Raw genomic sequence first — 15,554 nt, forward strand, 5'->3', positions numbered from 1 at the left:
TACTGTCAAATGGTCCTCAACAAAATGTTCAGTGGTAGGGTTAGGAGCAAAAGCTCCTGGGTGTATTTCCAACTTTCCTGGTCTATCAGTTTCTGTGCCTCAGTTTCCCTCTGTGTGCCATGGCAAGCAGGAGCCATTACACTGGTTGCCAGAGCACAGCAATGAGCTCCTCCTCAGTTGGTCCCACAGATGGGAGACCAGAAAGCCATGCTCAGGTAGGGTGCACTACTGAGTACCCTCCCCACTACTAGGGCTTCTCTCGTCTGCAGGACATAGGGACCCTCTTGGGTGGGTAGTAGATGGGGTTGAGTCTCATATTTCATGGGCTATCTTCAGGGCCTTGATGCATCCTGAAGGAATGTGGACTGAGAGGAGGGGGTACAGGTTACAGCAACCCACAGTCCACGCACCATGGGTAAGTCGGCCAAAGGCCCGGCGGGAATGGCCGGTTTTCTGAAAGAGAAAAGCCAGAATGAGTTGTTGAGGGGGAGGCTTGCTCCTGAGTTCCCTATTTCTCTGGCCTCAAACTGCTAGATCAAGCCAAAACTAAAAAAGGAGAGCCCGTGTGTGTGTGTGTGTGTGTGTGTGTGTGTGTGTGTGTGTGTGTGTGAGTGAAGGGGTGATGGGGACACAGATTCTGACCGGCCAGCTAGCCCAGGAGGGAATCACTACTCTGCCCTTCCTCCAGGTTACCCAGCTGGGCTATGGAGAGGAGCCGGGGAGGAAAGCCAGGGAACGGCAGCGAGGCTGAGGTCAAACGCTGGGGGACTCCCTAAGGGAGAAGCTCCCAGTCTGGGGTCATTCCCAGAGATGGTGGAGAGGAGACAGTCATGGAAACTGAGAAGATAGAGGGGGTGCGTTTGGATGACCGGGAGGTGGAGGGCCGAGGACACAGGTAGCTGAAGGTCAGATACCTGAGATAGGTGTCAAACAGGCCAGGGGGAGGGGGTGGCAGGGATGATGAGCAGCAAAAAACGTAAGCGCTCCCGAAGGACCAGAGCCTCCCAAATGCGGGAAGGAGGCCCCGGGTACGCAGCGGCCAGGGCCGGGCTTTGGGAACATTTATTGGGCTCAGCGCAGATCCATGCGCTTTGCTTTCAGGATCCCCGGAAAATGGAAGGTTCCAGCGGGGTGCGGGGGGGGGGGGGCGGTGATGGGCGAGCTGGGAGGGGGAGACCCTGGCCGGGGTTGGACCGAGGTGAGTGAAAACAAGATAGCCGAGAAGGCAGCGGGCGCCGCGAGCCGATGGCTGCCGCGGGGGAGGGGCGTCTGCTCCCGCGGTGGTCGCGGGATGGGGGGGCCATGCAGGGGCGACGCCTGCGCCCCGGACTCAGGCCGGGACCTCCCCCCTCCAGTCCCCGTCCCGGGACGCGTCCGGCCGCAGCCCTCGGAGGGGCCGGGGTGGGGCAGGCGCCGCTCCAGCGCCCCCTCCCCCGGGCCCAGCCGCGGTGACCCGCCCTCCCCGCGGGGCGCCCAGCCCTGCCTGCCCCGTCCCGGCACCGCCCGCCCCCGGAGCCCTCACCTGGAAACGCTTCTTCACCCACAGCTTCTTCATGGCGGGGGAGGGGGCCGGGCCGGCGGCCGGGCGAGGAGGGGACGGGCGGGGGCGGGGCGGAGTCGGAGGCGGGGCCGGGGGCGAGCGGGGGAGCGGGCGGGAGTCGGCGCGGGTGGCGGAAGGAGCCGCGGGGCCCCGGGAGCCGGGGTGGGGGTAAGGCGGCGGCGGCGGCAGCGGCGGCGGCGTTGGTGGCAGTGGCGGCGCCCAGAGCCCGCCTCTCCCCCGCCAGCCTGCACCCCACCTGGCACCCCTTCCCTACCCGGCCCCTCGGCGTGCCCCCCGCCGGGGCGGCCCTCGCCTACCTCCCTGAGCGCCCACGGGACAGCTCCCCCCCCCCCACCCCGCATCTGCCTCTGTGGCCCTGAGCACTTGGGGAAACTGAGGCACAGAAAGGGATTCAATGGCCTTTAGTCCAGGCTGTTCTCCTTGGCATCTCAATGCTTCCTCCTGCGGGGCAGTTCTAGAAAGGTCAGCAGCATCTCAACCCGCTCCCTCCACAAACATGCGCACAGGCGCACTGTGCCAGGCAGTACCCAGCTCCCCGCGGGGGGCACAGCGCCGATGGGGCGCCTAGGTCATACATGGGGGTCCTCGGGTCAGTGTTGACATAGACCCTAGACTGAAACCTCTCAGACCGCTAGAAAGCTTTTTCCAACCTCAAGTTTCCTAATGCCCTCTGCTCCCCCATACACACAGAGCAAGTGCCCTGAGATTCTCCTGGTATTTTGGCCAACTCATGTTCTCACGCTCACCAAATTCGTGTGTGTGCGTGTGTGTTTCCCCTCAAACATCGCACCCCACCACATCCAGCACCATGCACTCTCTGCATAAAGCTCCATCTTCTCAATAATCATCGAAGCTAGTTTTCTTTATCATTTGCCAAGTGCCTGACACTTTACAAATGTCATCCCATCCACAACAACTTCATGAGCCTAAAACCCTCTGAGCATTGCCATCCCCATTCAATGACAAGTGGCCGAGGCTCAGAGAAGTCCTTTATTTATTTATTTATTTATTTATTTTTTGGGGGGGGGGTCTGGTCATGGGGCCTGAACTCTGGGCCTGGGCACTATCCCTCAGCTTTTCAGCTCAAGGCTAGCGCCCTACCATTTGAGCCACAGTGCCACTTCTGGCTTTTTTCTTTTTGCACCACATAGTGGTGCTGAGGAATCGAACCCAGGGCCTCATGCATGCAAGGCAAGCACTCTACCACTGAGCCACCTTCGTAGCCCCCCCACTTTTTTTTTTAAGTACTGAGCCTTGAACTCCTGACTTAGCTCTCGTGCTTGGCTCTCTCAAATCTGGCACTCTACCACTTGAGCCATACTTCCACATCCACCTTTCTGTTGATTGTAATTGAGTCTCACTGACTTTTCTATGCAAGTTGGCTTTGAACCTTGATCCTTAGATCTCAGTCTCTTGAATAGCTAGGAATACAGGCATGAGCCACCAGCGCCCTACTCAGAGAAGTCTTATCAAGCAGCCAGAGCCACACAGCTGCAGTCTCCTTATCTCTAGGTTAGAATTCTTCCCCTAGCAAATATAGGTGATGCCAATCCTGGTGCCCCAAGTGTGATTACAGTGTGAAGTAATTATTAACACTTGGCCTGTGCTAAGCACTTTGCATAAATGACTCATTTCATCTTTACAACAAAGAGGGAGACTGAGGCATAAGGAGAATACCTGTGCAAGGTTATACAGCCAATAACTCCAGGGAGCCAGGATTCTACAGCTGGGTTATTGACCTCTTTGTTATAAGGCATTGCATGCTGATTGGTCAGTGTGTCCTTTAACCATTTTGCTTTCAAGCCTGGCTCACACCTATAAACCTAACTATTCAAGGAACTGAGAGCCATCTGGGCATTGTGGTTTGAATCCAGCCCAGGCAGGAAAATCCGTGAGACTCTTATCTCCAGTTAACCACCAAAAAGCCAGAAGTAGAGCTGAGACTCAAGTAGTAGAGCTCCAGTCTTGAATGAAAAAGCCAAGGGACAATGCAGGCACCGTCAAGCCCCAATACCAGCACACAAATAAATAAAATAATAAAACAAAATACATACAGAGACAGACCCACAGAATTCGGTTAAAACGGCACAATATCTGGGGCAAGCCAAGCATGCTCAACTCCAGCTCCTTACAATAGCATCTCCCTCACTTTCTACTTGGCTTCTTAAGATTTTTGGTGTTACTACTTTTTGTTGGTGTGTCTGTGTGCGTGCGTGTGTGTGTGCGTGTGTGTGTGTGTGTGTGTGTGTGTTGTGTGGTCGGTTTTGGTGCTAGAACGCAGGGTCTGGGTGCTGTCCCTGAGCTTTTTTTGCTCAAGGATTGAGCTCTATCTCTTGAGCTCCACTTCTGGCTTTTTGGGCATTTAATTGGAGATAAGAGTCTCATGATTTATCTGCATGGATTGGTTTTGATCCTTGTTCCTCAGATCTCAGCCTCCTGAGTATCGAGGATTACAGGCATGAGCCACCAGAGCCCCACTTCTTAAATTATTTGAGTGCCCCATCTTTATTTAAAAATTTAAGGCCACATTATACTTTCTGGGTACACACGGGTGTTCACTTGCTTCCCAAACTGTCAGTGGCATATGTTGAACATACAGACAATTTCATAGGACCATGCAGAGAGCACATGTGTATTCCTTGAACACCCCCAAATTCACTCACAAATAGGGGAGCTGAGTGGAGAGATGGGGGTAACTTGAGTCCCTGTTCCCCCAGGAGAATCCGAGGGGCTGGCACATTCCGTAGCAAAAATAACCAATGGGCAGCGGGCGTGAGTGACGGGACAGCTGGGCCGAGAAGAAGCCGGCTGGATTCTGTGTCCATGCCCAGAGGCCCTCACTGCTCACCCCTTTAGGGCTGGTGGGTTTGGAACGTGCTCTCAGTGTGGACCTCCACAGTTGGCCCCAGATTGCCCTAATTTCCCTCATGGCTGAGCAGCTGTGCTCCCCTGCCACTTCCCCAAGCCCAGATTTCTCATTTCTGTTCTGTCAGCATTTCTTCTTAACCAGAGAAACCCCAGTCCTCATTTCCAATGCGTGCAGACCCTCCTTTGAACGGTCTATCACTGCTCTCCTCCCCTTTGCCCCGCCTCTGTTTCTTCCTTGTTCCCATAGATTATCCTGTACTGTATTTTTCTCACAAACCAATTTCTTTACTATGTTTACTGTGTATTGTCTGCCTTTCCTTACTAAAATCATCTTCAACTGGATGCTGGTAGCTCACACCTCTAATTCTGATCAGGAAGCTCAGATCTGAGGATTAAGGTTCGAAGCCAGCCTAAGCAGAAAAATCTCCCAAGACTCCAATCTCCAACTAACCAGCCAAAAATGAAGGTATGGCTCACATGTTAGAGAAACATTTTTTTTGGGGGGGTGGGGGGGTGGGTCCATTTGTGGGGCCTGAACTTTGGGCTTGGGCGCTGTCCCTCAGCTCTTCAGCTCAAGGCTAGCGCTCTACCACTTGAGCCACAGTGCCACTTCCAGCTTTTTTCTTTTTGCTTATGTGGTGCTGAGGAATCGAACCCAGGGCCTCAGGCATGCAAGGCAAGCGCTCTACCACTGAGCCACCTTCCCAGCCCTAGAGAAATATTCTTGAGCAAAAAGGTTAAGAGAAAGCATGAAGTCCTGAGTTCAAGCACTAATACCAGCACACATTTTTGCTTGTTTGTTTGTTTGCTTGCTTTTGTCAGTCGTGGGGCTTGAACTCTGGGCTTGGGCGCTGTCCCTGCATGCTCCAGCTCAAGGCAAGCACTCTACCACTTGAGCCACAGCACCACTTCCGGTTTTCTAGTGGTTTATTGGAGATAAGAGTCTCTCGGATTTTGCTGCCAGGGCTGGCTTTGAACCATGATCCTCAGATCTCAGCCTCCTGAGTAACTAAGATTACAGGCGTAAGCCACTGGCGCCCGGCACAAAAATTTTTTAAATGAAATCATTTCCAGGATGAGATGAATTGTGGCCCTCCCTTCTCACACATGATCATCTACCCCAAGCACCTAGAGCCGTACCTGGTGCAGAGAAGGCACTTGGTAACTATGGGGATGAGTGGCAGAGCTGCCGGGAGGGGAAACTACGAGGACAGGTAGAGATGGACATGCATCTTCCAGAATAGCTCCACTTATCCTTTCCCCCTTCTCTGTCCTTTATCCATAAGCTGAAGAAATAAATGATCTCACCCACCCCACTCCCAATTCCATCCAGATCTTCTTGGGAGAACCTGCCTTTATCAGGTAAGTGTCTCCTACATTGGATTTGGCTTTGGCTGATTGGTGGAGGTGGGGTGGACAGGAGTTCTCTGCTTCTCTCCATCTTCTTCCCAGGTCTTGTCTCTGCTACCCCTTTTCCTCTTCCTTACTAGCACTTGGCATAAAGAGCTTGCAGCATTCTCTATACCCACTCCCAACTCCATATTAGTTTCCTCTGCCTTTTTATCCACACATAACAAATTCCAGGTAAAACAGTAACTGGAGAATATTCCTCAATGCAGGTTTTGATGTATTCCCTTCTGTTTGCTGGCCTCAACTGGCCTTCTTGCTGTCTGTAACTTCTCCCCTTTTGCCTTCAAGTCCCCAAGATGGTTCGTTGTGACCTCTGGCCCTTTTGATTAACACTAGAGAGTTCCAGATCCTGGCTACACAGAGAAGCCTCCTCCCCTTGCCTCTCCTCTCAGCCACTCCTTCCTCCTGGTCTTTAGTGCAAGGAGAGCTCTTCTTTGGCCCCATGTCTTGAAAGCAACGCTTGCGCTTGTCATCTGCTTTGCACATAGCTCCTTGCCTATGCTGATGGGAGCCTGCCTGATGTTTGAAAGGGGAGAATGCCTACCTATGTTGGACATATAACTGGAGGTGGATTGGGATATTGATTGAACAAAGATAAGCATGACAAGAAATACTTGATTTAGGCTTCCCCTGCCTCTCTGTGGATAGGCAAAGTGGACTCAGACTCAGAGATCCAGTCTTTCCATCTTCACCAGCCTTGGGTAAACTGGAACCCTAGATGTCTTATGTAATGGCCATACTATTAACAGGGTTTGCAAGACTAAATAATTCAATAAGAGAGGTTGTTTTAAACATATTAAGAATTTTACCAGTGTCCTGAATTTCTGTCATCTTCACCTCCATTATTTCCTTCATTGTATTTTGTGCCAGTCCTAGGGCTTGAACTTAGGGCAATTTTCCTTAGCTTTTTCTGCTCAAGACTGGCTCTCTACCCCTTGAGCCATAGCTCTACTTCTAGCTTTTTGGTAGTTAATTGGAAAAAAAAAAAGTCTTACAGACTTTCCTGCCCAAGCTAGCTTCAAACTGTGATCCTCAGATCTCACCCTCCTTGTTAGCTAGAAATACACTAGCTATTTCCTCCCCCCCAATTTCTAAACCCCCAAATCTTACCACTTATATCCATTTCCCATGCTCCAAACTCACTAGCCTGAGCCCTACTTATTTCTCAGAGACTTGTTTCTTAGTATCTCTCCATCTTCAGATAATATCCCAGTCTTTAGGAGTACCAGAAGACTTCTCTTACCCCGTCTTGTCCAGCAAGAGAACAGCCCTGGCTAGGGAACTGCCTGCATCCCTCTGTAGCCAGGTCCTGCGTGGCTTCCTCGAGTACCCTAAAGTTCTCCTGCTGTTGATTCCAACCAAGAAAGTTTTCCATGACTAAGACTGAGCAATGCTGAGCTGCTTGGGCAGCTGCCACAGACCAGAAGCTGTTACCAAACAGATACTGCTGTGGGGTGGGCAACACAAGAGGGTAGAAGTCAGACTCTTCCAGTCAAATCCTCCAGCATCACCACAACAAAGTCCCTCTGAACCGCAGGTAACCAACCGAGGAAGATTGTAATAGTCAAGTATGTGGCTTCTCCACCAGTTCTACCACCTTTTATCTGTCCAGCCTGAACATGTTCTTAAATGTGACATAGTGCAGCCCAATCCTCTTCCTGTTCTAACATCAATATTAAACACCCTAAATTCAGACCTACAGTACCCAGGGCTTTTCCTTCTTTCTAAGCGTCTCAAACCTGCTATTAGCCATAGTGCTCCAGCCTAGAGACCACCCCCCATCCCTGCCCCAATCTAGAGATGTCCAGACAAGTTAAGCTTTGCCTGTCATGCAACCCAGATGAAAATAGCGACTAAAAAGCCATGATAAACCAGTTCTGCTGGGGGATCTCCCACCCATCACTCAGCCTACAGATCAGGAGGTCTTTGCAGCCATTCCCCAAACACAGGATCATTCTCTCCACTTCCCTCTTTCTTGCCCTCTTCCTTGCCCTTTCCCTCTTTTCCTCCCTCTCTTTCATCAATCCAGAATTCCTTGAGTAATAAAAAGGCCCCAGAACCAGGACAGAGTGCTCAGTCTGGGTTAGCTAGCTACATATCTTAGGCAGATCTTCCTCTCCTGTAGTCTTCAATATCCTCCTTTGTAAAAGGAAATGTTTGGAGCTGCAATTCTCTGTGGACCTGTCCAACATTAAACAAACATCATGACCAGTAACTATCTTTTCTCTGCCCTTCTGTTCCTTTCCCTAATCTGTCTCTCCTACTGCTCATATTTTCATTCATTTATCTATTTTTTTTTAATTTTATTTTATTTTATTTGAGAACATACTGTACAGAGGGGTTCATTTATCTATCTTAACCTTTGATTTATGTTCTGTTTTCAGCTTCCTTTGCCCTTGATCAGAGATAAGGAAAACACCAGGGAATCCATTCCTTCTCAAAGCAGAACTCAAATAGAATGTGCTTCATCCCCCAACCCAAGTGAAGAAAGTCTGTACCAACCTGGCCATTAGGCCAATCTGGGTCTTCTCTGACCCAGACCATGGAGAACTAATGATGGGAGACAAGGAAGTGAGCAGAGTATGGATGGGAAAAGAAGATGCTGACAGGAGAGGATTTCCTATTTCCTGACTCCTGCACATCAAGCTTTCTTTCCCCTCCAGCTGTTGAGGGTCTTCATCCTGGGCCTCCTCCCCTATAGCTGGGCTCCTACCAGAAGAACCACATGACTGTAGTGAGAGCCCCTCTTGCAAATACCCCTCCCCCTGCCCCTGGCTGTCTCACTCAAATACAGCCTCCTTCCTCAAAATTCTGTTTTTCAAGATTCACTTGGCCCAACACTGCTTTTGGCTTAGACAAGGACCATTTGGCTCAAGGGCTGAGGAAATGAAAGAGAAAGGCCAAACATTGGGTCCAAGGAGAATCAACTCTGTCCAGGCATCCACCCATCACAAGAGGATCATGAGCACAGGGCCCAGACTCTTATCTCCTCCCTTCTGCCTCAGACCACCAGCCTGGAACTCTGCAAAAGCCTGAACCCCAGCCCAGAGCCTCCCCTTATGTGCCCCTGCTTCTTTTGCCTCTGAAACCTCAGTAGACATGCTTTCCATACCAGTTCCAATTGTCCCTGTCCTCTATCTGCACAAGCCAGAACCTTGCATAGCCTACATTATAAGCATTCAAACACACACACACACACACACACACACACACACACACACACACACACACACACACAAAAACACACACGTATAAGTAGATTCTCAAGCAGACACACCCATTCATGGCCAGGCCTAATTCCATCTCCTGATGCCCTGGACCTCGTTTGTACCTATCCACTCACTGGCCCGTTCCACCAGCCCTGCCACAGCAATGGCTTTCCAGGAGCTCCAATCACATTCTCTCCATATTGCACACAGAGGATTTGGCCCCTCCTTCAGACAGACACACCTGTAAAGGAGTTAATTGTGGGACTGTAAATCTGTTCTTCGAGATGAAGAGGGCCATCGATTTCCCTTCTCTCTACAAAACTCAGTGGATTTCCAGCACAGAATTCCCCCAAGGGGCCTATGTGCATCTCAGGCCTGGCTCATCAACTGCTGACCCTTGACCTCTGACCTTCCTGGAGGAAGCCTTTCTGTATTGATACCCTCTCCTCTTGATCTGCCCTTCTGGACCAGTGCAACTGAGAGTCCTGGGCACCCACCCCTCGTGGCCTGGGCAGCCCTCCTCTCCCCTCTGCGCCGCGCGGCCTGGCCAGGCCAGGTGAGCGCCCCTTGGCCCGCATTACCTCCGACTTCCAGCACCGTGAGAACAGCCTCGCAGGAGGCCCGGCCCCGCTCGTTCTGGGCCCTGCAGCTGTACACGCCGGCGTCGTGCGCCCCGCAACCCCGCAGCCACAGGCAGCTGGGCTCGGGGGTCGGCGTGGGCAGCGGCTGCCCATCCCGGAACCAGCTGAGGCTGGGCGGGGGCGTCCCGCTCACAGCCACCCGCAGCCGCACGTCGCCCCCCGCACACACCGCCGCGGGCTTCAGGGGCCGCAGGAAGACGGGCGCCCCGGCCCCGGCCCCGGCGCCAGCCGCGGGGGCCCCTGGGCCCGCCGCCACCTTGGCCCTCTTCGGGGGCACCCCGGGGCTGGAGGGCGCCCTCGTGCCCGCGTCCTCGCCTCGGACGCCCCGAGCTCTCTGCATGTTCTCTTGAGAATCGGGCTGGGGGAAGAACGCTGCGACCCGGCGGCCACGGGGGCGCCCGGGGGATGGGGCCCTGGGGAACGATCCTGGGGGGCCGGCGGCCTGCCTTCCTGCTGCCCGCCCGCCTTCGGCCTGTGCTACCCAGAAGGTCACCGGGGCGGCCCGCGGATGCGCCTCGGGGGCTATTTTTAGGCCCCCCGGCTCGGGTTGCGAGAGAGCTCTGGAGGGAGGGGACTTGGACTCCCCCGGGCTCCCGCTCCCGCTCCTGGAGCCCCCACGGCCACCCAATTTACAATCCCTGGCGATTGGTTCCAGGACCCCTCCTCCACGGTATGCCTGTCCTCCCCCTCCACCCCCAGCCTCCCCGGTGTGTGGGGTGGGGGGTAGGGAGGAGTCGAGTTACCCCCTGGGCTCAGTCCCATTTCCCTTCCTCCCTCTCAGGCCCCAGAGCTCCAGTCTCACTCGGCCGGTGGAGAGGAAGAGGAAAGGTCCTGGTGAGATGTGAGATGCCAGAGAGGTGCGTGCCTGGAGGAGCAGGCCGCAGTGGAGGTGAGCGGACCGCTGGACAGGGAGGGACGGGCGGGAGGGGCTGGCCCTCTCCCATAGCCTCCATTACAACTGTCAAGTACTAAATGAGACCCAAAGACTGGCAGTCTGGTAGATTCTGACTCCCAGCTGATCTGGCCTTTACCCACCAGCTGGGTGTCACCAATCCTCTCTCAACTTTCCAGACCTCATCTGAACAAATGGGGGGGTGGGATTAGGGTTACAAGAGGCAGCAAAGAGAGAGAAGGACAGAATGAGCTAAATGATGATGGCAAGATGAAAGGGGACCACACAGTCTGAGAATCAGAGGGGTTGGGAGGGATTGAAAGGCCGGGGCGGGACCTGTGGGAACCTTTGATTGGTAAGGTCTATGTTCTGAAGGCCTGGGGTGATACTGGGCTGGATAAAAACTGATCAGAATTGCTTTGAGGAGGATTCCTTTGGCAGCCACAGTGTGGACTTTGGTTGGGAGATGGGAGGCCATATTACAGCCGTGGTCCTTAAAGGATGTGCCTACTAGTAATGCACATTCTGGCACCCTAACTCAAAGAGACCCTGTCTCAGTAGGGGCGCCCAAGAATCTGCACAGTTAATAAGTGGCCCAGGTGACTGTGATGTGTTGCATTTTGTCCTGTAAAGGGACCCTGAAGCTTTCAGAAGTCCAGAGACTTTTGTAATAGACTACTTCTGTATGTGATGGTCACAGAAATCTAAACAAGTGGAAAAACTGCATGGAACTACACACATAATCTGCATCTCAGACTGGTAAGCTAGAAGAAAGAAGATGGACCTTACCAATATCACTTTCCTGGTGGAGACACTACACTGTAGTATGAAGCATCACCATTGAGGAAAACTAGTGATATGTGCACAGAATTGCTATTGTTTCTTTTCTTTGTTTTTCTTCTCCTTCCTTCCTTCCTTCCTTCCTTCCTTCCTTCCTTCCTTCCTTCCATCCTTCCTTCCTTCCTTCCTTCCTATACTAGCACTGACCTTGAACTCATAGCCTAGGCACTGTCCCTTAGTTTTTCTATCAAGGCTGGCACTCTACCACTTGAGCCATAGCTTCACTTCTGACTTTTTGTTAGTTAATTGGAGATGAGAGTCTTGTGGAATTTTCCTGCCTGGTCTGGCTTCAAACTACAACCCTCAGATCTCAGCACCCAGCTTGTCTAGTCCTTTTTTGTTTCTTTCTTCATTTTTGTCTTTGTGTTGGTCCTGGGCCTTGAATTCAGGACCTAGGTGTTGTTGCTTGTTTTTGTTGCTGTTGTTCAAAACTAGTCCTCTATCACCTGAGGCACAGCTCCACTTTTGGCTTTTGGTGGTTAACTGGAATCTCATGGACTTTCTTGCACAGACTGGCTTCGAACCTTGATCCTCAGAGCTCAGCCTCCTGAAGAGCTAGAATTATAGGCATGAGCCACCTATGCCTGACTTCATCTATTATTTCTTCAAATAAAAAGTTAAAAAACAAAACCACCTAGAAGCTATGGATGTAGGTCAGTGTAGCTCAGTGGTAGAGTGCTTGCCTAGCACACTTTGAGTTCTAGACTCTAGGCTCAGTCCTCAGCACCACAAAAAATGAAAGAAAGGTGTGTGTGTGTGTGTTGTGGGGGCCAGGAAGGAAGGTCCCTAGGACCTTGAACCTTGAGAGATGGAGCCTAAAAGGGACTGAGAAGCCATGAGTTATTCAGAGACGGGAAAAGGTACTTCTGGCTTTGCTTGCCTTCATCTCCCCTACTTTCATTCTAGTATAATGAAATCAAAAGGTATGTGTGTGTGTGTGTGTGTGTGTATAACATAGTACAAAAGAAACAATTTAAATGCTGAACTGTGTCCATGGAGATTAAGAGCCTTGAGGAATAATTTTTCTTGTACTTGGCATACATTGGTGATGTACAGTTCTTTGGGTTTTGACAAATGCGCAAAATCATGCATGCACTACCTCAGGACCATACAGAGCAGTTCCATCACCATAAATATATTCGCTTGTGAATCTTCTTTGTAGTCAGCCACACCCTCTCCTGCAACCCCTGGCAACCACTGGTGATGAATTAAATTCTACAATGTAAATTGAATTTTAAAAAGGTAAAAAATGTGGGAGAAGAGATTGCAAACAGAACATCATGAACATCAAAGCTGAGATTTGTTTAAAAAAAAAACAAAAACAACAACTTATAACCCAGTCAGAGCTGGGAAGATGGTTCAAATGGTAGATCACTTACCTGGCAAGTAAACCCGGAGTTTAAACCACAGCACTTACAAAATAACATAATAATAATAACCCAAAGCCACCTAACAGACTCAACAATTGCATGGAATGTTATACATGCTGAATGTGTTCATTGGCTAGCTGATTAGCTGAATAACTCACTTAACATCTCGAAAAACTCAGTTTTCTAATCTATAAAATGGGAGTAGCCCAACTCCCATTCATTGCTTACTTGTTTTGTTTTGTTTTTTTATATTTTCAAGTGCCTATTGTGTGGCTAGCACTGCTGACAGCAGTGACAAAACAAAGATGCTTACTTTCAGGTTGTTTCTATGAGAGAAGAGAGACATGCAATAAATGTAAAGAAATTTGTAAAAACTATCAGGTAAGTACTAATGAGACAAATACTGTGGAAGCAGTCCAGCAGAATACAGGGATGCAAATATGGTGGGAGATTGCTCTTTAAAGCAGGGTGATTGGAACTGGCCTCCACCGGAACACTGGAGCCAGCCTTGAAGGAACGAGGAAGCAAATGACACAAAGGGCTGGGTAGGCCTGCTCCAGGCAGAAATAAGATGTACTTGATGGGCTCTGGGTTCCAAGAAGAGCCAGAAGGTCAGCAAAGCCGGAGGGAGTGAGGGCACACAGCTCCCAGCACAGGGACCAGATGGCCTGGCATCTTGCAGGCCATGCTACGTTTATTCTTAGTGAAATGGGAAATCATCTCAGGGGTTTGAGCAGAATTACATGATCTGACTTATGTTGTTATGATGGCATTAAATTATTATATTAAATTTTAAAACGAATATTAACTATTTAAAAGGGTCTGGCACAGAGCCTGGAACATGGCTGTCTCCTGCTTTCTTATGCCCATAAGGAAATCACTTACTGACTTGCACCCAAATAAGGGGTCTGTGGGTTCGGGAAGGGAAAGCGCAAGACCCATGCAAGTCACTGGCGCCCTCTCGTGGATGAGCCCATTCAAGCTATGATAGCTGGACGCTATTAGGCTCTTGCCAGTCCAGTTGCCCAGGGCAGCTGGCTTTAAAGTGCTTGTCTGTCCCTGGGCATGCACCCCGAAGAACCCTGTAGCTTGGCACAAGGCTGGACATGTGTGCTGCCAGTCTGCCTTGCTTTTTGATCACAAGTTTATGGTGTCATGGAAAGAGATCTGGGTTCTGGAGGCCAAGGAGCCTCCCTCTCCCTCATCCTCCTTTGCTGCAAACTACTGTGTGACCTTGGCAGGTCACCCCACTTCTCTGGGCCATGGGACCAATCTTAATGATATACTGTATACCTAGCACATAGGAAAATATTGTCAGTCAATATTCATTGAACCAAGTGGGGGCCACCAGCCCTTTATGGTGAATATTTAATTCAGAGAAAAGTAAATAAAATTGTCCACTGGGTATTCATTCAAGAGGTACTTGAATGTTTAATGAGTACCTACTATGTTCCAGGCACTCTTTTGGAGCAGTAGGGATATAATAGTGAATAAAATAGACAAAAACTATTCTTGGGTAGCTGACATTTTAGATATTGAATCAAAGATCAGGGGGGTTATTTGCATATTTGGGGCTTATTTGCATATTCAAGCCAGCCTGTGGTGAGAAGGAGAAAAGGGATGGATATGGCCTCCAGAGACAAGACTGGGAGGGGAGCCAGAGTGGACAGATGGGGTAGGAAAGTGTCCACTGGGCCCTCAGTTCCTGCCACAGTGACCTGTCCCTCTATAGCCCTTCAAGCTCAGTTCCCCCAGATAGGATTAAAGCTGGCCTGGGCCTGGCCCTGGGGTCCCACAGGAAACTACCAGTCTCTGTCAGCCCTCTTCTTCCTTGATGTTTACAGCCTTGTAGAAAACCTCAGAGCCTCTTCAGGAACAGAGGGAGACTTAGGTCTAGGAGGCCATGACTAGTTATTGCAAATAAGGGAAACCATGGGACCTATGTTTCTTTGGGCCTGGCTTACTTCACTTAATATAATTTTTTCCAAGTCTTTCCATTTCCTAACAAATAGGGCAATGTCATTCTTTCTGATGGAGGCAGAGAATTCCATTGTGTATATATACCATATTTTCTTTTTTGGGGGGTCCCGTCGTGGAGCCTGAACTCTGGGCCTGGGCGCTGTCCCTCAACTCTTCAGCTCAAGGCTAACACTCTACCACTTGAGCCACAACGCCACTTCTGGCTTTTTTCTTTTTGCTTATGTGGTGCTGAGGAATCGAACCCAGGGCCTCAGGCATGCAAGGCAAGCGCTCTACCACTGAGCCACCTTCCCAGCCCCATATACCATATTTTCTTGATCCATTCATCTACTGAGGGGCGCTGTGGTAAATAATGCTGCAATATACATAGTTGTGCTGGTAGCTTTAGTATGGTCTTGTTTGTGATCATTTGGGTAAATGCCCCAAAGTGGGATTGCTGGGTTATAGGGGAGCTCTATGTGGAGTCTTTTGAGGAACCTCCATACTACTTTCCAAAGTGGTTGAACAAGTTTACACTCCCACCAACAATGCAGTAAGGTTCCCTTCTGTCCACATCCCCTCCAGCTTCTGTTGTTATTAGAGTTCTTGATTATAGCCATTCTAACTGGGGTGAGGTGGTATCTCAGTGTTGTTTTGATTTGCATTTCTTTTATGGCTAGAAAAGTTGAGCATTTCTTCATGTGTCTATTGGCCACACAAACCTTTTTTATTTATTAATTAATTTATTTTTGGATTGTTTTGTTCATCCCCTGGATTCCCTGAGTCACTGCTGACTCTGGGTGG

The 15,554-nt window shown here is 50.5% G+C and overlaps 1 protein-coding gene across 2 annotated transcripts in view; it reads right to left on the bottom strand.

Moving 5' to 3' along the window:
• Speg (striated muscle enriched protein kinase) overlaps nt 1–10,029 on the bottom strand; it is a 58,523-nt gene extending 48,494 nt beyond the window's left edge. Inside the window, exons 1-2 of one of the 2 annotated variants that reach the window (XM_042679254.1) lie at nt 1,523–1,587; nt 411–453 (exon numbers count right to left, since the gene is read on the bottom strand). In XM_042679254.1, coding sequence (XP_042535188.1) covers nt 411–453; nt 1,523–1,555 — 76 coding nt within the window. In that variant the 5' untranslated portion in view covers nt 1,556–1,587. Of the gene's footprint in view, nt 1–410; nt 454–1,522; nt 1,588–9,629 lie in introns of those variants that run through there. The other variant, XM_042679253.1, reaches the window with a different exon arrangement.
• Between the last annotated feature and the right edge of the window lie 5,525 nt (nt 10,030–15,554).

This window comes from Dipodomys spectabilis, unplaced genomic scaffold (assembly GCF_019054845.1).
Source record: "Dipodomys spectabilis isolate Male_0828 unplaced genomic scaffold, ASM1905484v1 ptg000051l, whole genome shotgun sequence".
NCBI lineage: Eukaryota > Metazoa > Chordata > Mammalia > Rodentia > Heteromyidae > Dipodomys > Dipodomys spectabilis.